The following is a 6000-nucleotide window of genomic DNA, read 5'->3' as shown; positions in this document are numbered from 1 at the left end:
AGCCTTGGTGCTTTGTGTGTAAAAACAGAGGCCATAGGCCAGGGGATAAGTCCTGTCCAGGTAAACCCCCTGAGCCTACCACCACTAATACATCAAGCTCTAGTGCCCCTAGCAGTAGTGGTACTAGTGGTGGGACTGCTGGCAACAGTCAAGCAAAGGGTGTAGTTGGGTTCACTTATGGGTCCATAGTGGAAACTGATGTAATCAGTCCCAAGACAGTTTCTGTCACACCTAGTGGCATTGGCCTTGCCACACTGGCTGCTTGTCCCCTTACATTGGATAAGTACAGGCAGACAGTTTCAATAAATGGTGTTGAGGCCTTGGCCTACAGGGACACAGGTGCCAGTTTCACTTTGGTGACTGAAAACCTAGTGCACCCTGATCAACACATCATTGGACAACAGTATAAGATTATTGATGTCCATAACTCCACTAAGTTTCTTCCCTTAGCTATAATTCAGTTTAGTTGGGGTGGAGTTACTGGCCCTAAGCAGGTGGTGGTATCACCTAGCTTACCTGTAGACTGTCTCTTAGGTAATGACCTAGAGGCCTCAGGTTGGGCTGATGTAGAGTTTTATGCCCATGCAGCCATGCTGGGCATCCCTGAGGAATTGTTCCCTCTCATTTCAAGTGAAATGAAAAAGCAAAGGAGAGAAGGCCTGAAAACTCAGGATCCCTCTCCATCAACAGGTAAAAAGGGTATCACAGTATCCCCTAACCACCCTACCATTCAGGATACTATTCCTGTGGTGGGAGAAACCTCTCCTGGGGTGGCACCTGTTCCAAGGGAATCATCAGCTGGCAAAGCTGGACTCCCTGAGGTGGAAGTACCTCTCTGTGGGATAACTAACATTGATGAGAAAAACAGCAACATTTTAGTTAACATGGAGCATCCCTCCAACCCTCCCAGAGAAACTTTAGTGCAGAAACCCTGCACTACCTCACAACACTTAGGACAGCATCCCTGCCCTAGTGTGGAGCTCATAGGACAGCATCCCTGCCCTGCTTCAACTCAAGAGAAACAGCATCCCTGTTCTCTCTTCCAGCCAGATGGACAAAGTTTTTGCCCAGCTATGGCTTTTATGAGGCAGCATCCCTGTCTGGCATTTCCATCATTACAAATAGGTTCAGTGGACAATTTCCACTGCTCTAAACTAAAACTTACTGATAGAAACTCTGAAAATACATCTTCACATTGTTGCTTAGCTAAAAAAACTTCAAACAGGGTGGTTTACATCCACACAGGGAAGTAACCATATAGTGGATGATAAAGGGAGTAACCAGTCTATTGCAGAACTACTCTCTACTTATCACCACTTAGACAATAAAGTCTCAACTGGCCAAGGTTAGCCTTATTGTCCTTCGTTTGGGGGGGGGTTGTGTGAGAAGGTAGCCTCTTTCTAGCCTTGTTACCCCCACTTTTGGCCTGTTTGTGAGTGTATGTCAGGGTGTTTGTCACTGTTTTCACTGTCTCACTGGGATCCTGATAGCCAGGCCTCAGTGCTCGTAGTGAAAACACTATGTTTTCAGTATGGTTGTTATGTGTCACTGGGATCCTGCTGGTCAGGACCCCAGTGCTCATAGGTTTGTGGCCTATATGTATGTGTCACTGGGACCCTGTCACACAGGGCCCCAGTGCTCATAGGTGTGCATGTATATGTTCCCTGTGTGGTGCCTAACTGTCTCACTGAGGCTCTGCTAATCAGAACCTCAGTGGTTATGCTCTCTCATTTCTTTCCAAATTGTCACTAACAGGCTAGTGACCATTTTTACCAATTTACATTGGCTTACTGGAACACCCTTATAATTCCCTAGTATATGGTACTGAGGTACCCAGGGTATTGGGGTTCCAGGAGATCCCTATGGGCTGCAGCATTTCTTTTGCCACCCATAGGGAGCTCTGACAATTCTTACACAGGCCTGCCACTGCAGCCTGAGTGAAATAACGTCCACGTTATTTCACAGCCATTTTACACTGCACTTAAGTAACTTATAAGTCACCTATATGTCTAACCTTTACCTGGTAAAGGTTAGGTGCAAAGTTACTTAGTGTGAGGGCACCCTGGCACTAGCCAAGGTGCCCCCACATTGTTCAGAGCCAATTCACTGAACTTTGTGAGTGCGGGGACACCATTACACGCGTGCACTACATATAGGTCACTACCTATATGTAGCTTCACCATGGTAACTCCGAATATGGCCATGTAACATGTCTATGATCATGGAATTGCCCCCTCTATGCCATCCTGGCATTGTTGGTACAATTCCATGATCCCAGTGGTCTGTAGCACAGACCCTGGTACTGCCAGACTGCCCTTCCTGGGGTTTCTCTGCAGCTGCTGCTGCTGCCAACCCCTCAGACAGGCAGCTGCCCTCCTGGGGTCCAGCCAGGCCTGGCCCAGGATGGCAGAACAAAGAACTTCCTCTGAGAGAGGGTGTGACACCCTCTCCCTTTGGAAAATGGTGTGAAGGCAGGGGAGGAGTAGCCTCCCCCAGCCTCTGGAAATGCTTTGTTGGGCACAGATGTGCCCAATTCTGCATAAGCCAGTCTACACCGGTTCAGGGACCCCTTAGCCCCTGCTCTGGCGCGAAACTGGACAAAGGAAAGGGGAGTGACCACTCCCCTGACCTGCACCTCCCCTGGGAGGTGTCCAGAGCTCCTCCAGTGTGCTCCAGACCTCTGCCATCTTGGAAACAGAGGTGCTGCTGGCACACTGGACTGCTCTGAGTGGCCAGTGCCACCAGGTGACGTCAAAGACTCCTTGTGATAGGCTCCTTCAGGTGTTAGTAGCCTTTCCTCTCTCCTAGGTAGCCAAACCCTCTTTTCTGGCTATTTAGGGTCTCTGTCTCTGGGGAAACTTTAGATAACGAATGCATGAGCTCAGCCGAGTTCCTCTGCATCTCCCTCTTCACCTTCTGATAAGGAATCGACCGCTGACCGCGCTGGAAGCCTGCAAACCTGCAACATAGTAGCAAAGACGACTACTGCAACTCTGTAACGCTGATCCTGCCGCCTTCTCGACTGTTTTCCTGCTTGTGCATGCTGTGGGGGTAGTCTGCCTCCTCTCTGCACCAGAAGCTCCAAAGAAATCTCCCGTGGGTCGACGGAATCTTCCCCCTGCAACCGCAGGCACCAAAAAGCTGCATTACCAGTCCCTTGGGTCTCCTCTCAGCACAACGAGCGAGGTCCCTCGAATCCAGCGACACCGTCCAAGTGACCCCCACAGTCCAGTGACTCTTCAGCCCAAGTTTGGTGGAGGTAAGTCCTTGCCTCACCTCGCTGGGCTGCATTGCTGGGAACCGCGACTTTGCAAGCTACTCCGGCCCCTGTGCACTTCCGGCGGAAATCCTTCGTGCACAGCCAAGCCTGGGTCCACGGCACTCTAACCTGCATTGCACGACTTTCTAAGTTGGTCTCCGGCGACGTGGGACTCCTTTGTGCAACTTTGGCGAGCACCGTTTCACGCATCCTCGTAGTGCCTGTTTCTGGCACTTCTCCGGGTGCTACCTGCTTCAGTGAGGGTTCTTTGTCTTGCTCGACGTCCCCTCTCTCTGCAGGTCCAATTTGCGACCTCCTGGTCCCTCCTGGGCCCCAGCAGCGTCCAAAAACGCCAAATGCACGATTTGCATGTAGCAAGGCTTGTTGGCGTCCATCCGGTGGGAAAACACTTCTGCACGACTCTCCAAGGCGTGGGGGATCCATCCTCCAAAGGGGAAGTCTCTAGCCTTTGTCGTTCCTGCAGTATTCACAGTTCTTCAGTCTAGTAAGAGCTTCTTTGCACCAACCGCTGGCATTTCTTGGGCATCTGCCCATCTCCGAGTTGCTTGTGACTTTTGGACTTGGTCCCCTTGTTCCACAGGTACCCTCAGTCAGGAATCCATCGTTGTTGCATTGCTGATTTGTGTTTTCCTTGCATTTTCCCTCTAACACGACTATTTTGTCCTTAGGGGAACTTTAGTGCACTTTGCACTCACTTTTCAGGGTCTGGGGGAGGGTTATTTTTCTAACTCTCACTATTTTCTAATAGTCCCAGCGACCCTCTACAAGGTCACATAGGTTTGGGGTCCATTCGTGGTTCGCATTCCACTTTTGGAGTATATGGTTTGTGTTGCCCCTATGCCTATGTTTCCCCATTGCATCCTATTGTAACTATACATTGTTTGCACTGTTTTCTAAGACTATACTGCATATTTTTGCTATTGTGTATATATATCTTGTGTATATTTCCTATCCTCTCACTGAGGGTACACTCTAAGATACTTTGGCATATTGTCATAAAAATAAAGTACCTTTATTTTTAGTATAACTGTGTATTGTGTTTTCTTATGATATTGTGCATATGACACTAAGTGGTACTGTAGTAGCTTCACACGTCTCCTAGTTCAGCCTAAGCTGCTCTGCTAAGCTACCATTATCTATCAGCCTAAGCTGCTAGACACCCTATACACTAATAAGGGATAACTGGGCCTGGTGCAAGGTGCAAGTACCCCTTGGTACTCACTACAAGCCAGTCCAGCCTCCTACACCCCCCCGCACACACAGTCACACACATGCATGCTCTTGCTGACACACACACTCTTACACATGCAAACTCTCTGTCACACACTCAAACACACATGCCCACACACACACACACTCGCATGTTTTCTCTCTCTGTCACACACACACACAGACACACTCTGAGCAGAGTGCACAGTGACACCTGGGTTATGTTAGAGAGTTGTCTAGAGTCCCACCACATGCACACACTCTATAGGAGTGAGACATGGAGATTATTATAGACTCTTATCTGCACCCCATCCTCCAACCCTCACACACAGATTGCACAATGCTGCCATCAGCACTTTCTAAGTGGAGTTTCCTATATCTGTTATATAGACCTCTCCCTAGTGGCTCCAGAGATGCAGTTCATACTAGGGCACCTCTCACTGCTTCCTGCACCTCTCAGTATCCTGAGCATCTGTGGAGGCTCCAGTGGCATTGAGGAGAGCTCAGAGAATGAATCAAACTAGGGGTACTTCTGATGCAGCCTCACAGCCCAGAGGTGAGTAGATCTCATCCACAGGTACTTCTGATGAAGCCTCACAGGCCAGAGGTGAGTAGACCTCATCTACAGGTACTTCTGATGCAGTTTTGCAGGAGAGAGGTGAGTAGACCTCATCTACAGGTACTTCTGATGCAGTTTCGCAGGACAAAGGTGAGTAAACCTCATATGGTTAGTGTTATATGGCCTGGACGGTAGGCTCAAGAAACCCCTCTTTTATCTAATAGTGTGCCTGATGTAGTCTGGCCAGAGTAAATGTACACGGTCAGTGCAGGGCAAGTGAAGTAATCACACATAAAGGCAGAACACGCAACGCAGCAGACAGATTTGCTGCACTGTGCCGCGCAGGAGAGAAGGGAAGATCCTTGCAGGGACATTTCTGATAAGACTGGCCTGGTGCCATCGCCCAATGGATGGCCTTGCACTATGGTGCAAAGGTGAGTGTGTGCTGTATAGCTTAGGATTTGTACTTGAAGCATATCCTTCCAGCGTAATGTCCTATACTTTAACAAGTATACAAGCTCAAAAGGATCCTAATCATTAGGACGTGTGCTGTGCCCTGCAGCACCCTAGAAATAAAAACATTTCCCCTTGTTAACACTTGCTTCAAGGAAGCATTAGCTAAGATGCAAAGCCTGGTCTGGATAGCTTAGTAGATTCAGCTTTTCATCCAAAATATGGGTGCTTGGGCTGACCCAACCCACTAACACCCCAAGAACGCCCCCAGTGCAAAGTGATGCAAAGTGACGCAAAGCAGCACTAACTGGACTGAGGGAGGAGACACTTTCCACCAGCACAAAGCACAAAGCACCTTTTCTAGTGGAAATTTCGTTCCAAAGTATCACTTTGCACCATGTTGGTCAGTTTGCAACAGGGAAAGTGTAAGTACATCTGGACTTGAGTGTAACTATCCTATCTTGGTACCGGCTGACATTGGCATGGTCCCAGCTTTGGC

General features: G+C 48.9%; 1 protein-coding gene across 1 annotated transcript in view; it reads left to right on the top strand.

Annotated features, from left to right (window-relative positions):
• Positions 1-4935: 4935 nt before the first annotated feature.
• The window catches only part of LOC138278714 (uncharacterized), a 78422-nt gene continuing 77357 nt past the window's right edge, over positions 4936-6000 (top strand). Inside the window, exon 1 of the mRNA XM_069219292.1 lies at positions 4936-5045. Within this exon, the coding sequence (XP_069075393.1) occupies positions 5000-5045 (46 nt within the window). The 5' untranslated portion in view covers positions 4936-4999. The remainder of the gene's footprint in view (positions 5046-6000) is intronic.

This window comes from Pleurodeles waltl, unplaced genomic scaffold (genome assembly GCF_031143425.1).
Source record: "Pleurodeles waltl isolate 20211129_DDA unplaced genomic scaffold, aPleWal1.hap1.20221129 scaffold_54, whole genome shotgun sequence".
NCBI lineage: Eukaryota > Metazoa > Chordata > Amphibia > Caudata > Salamandridae > Pleurodeles > Pleurodeles waltl.
This window is presented reverse-complemented; position numbering and strand designations above follow the sequence as displayed.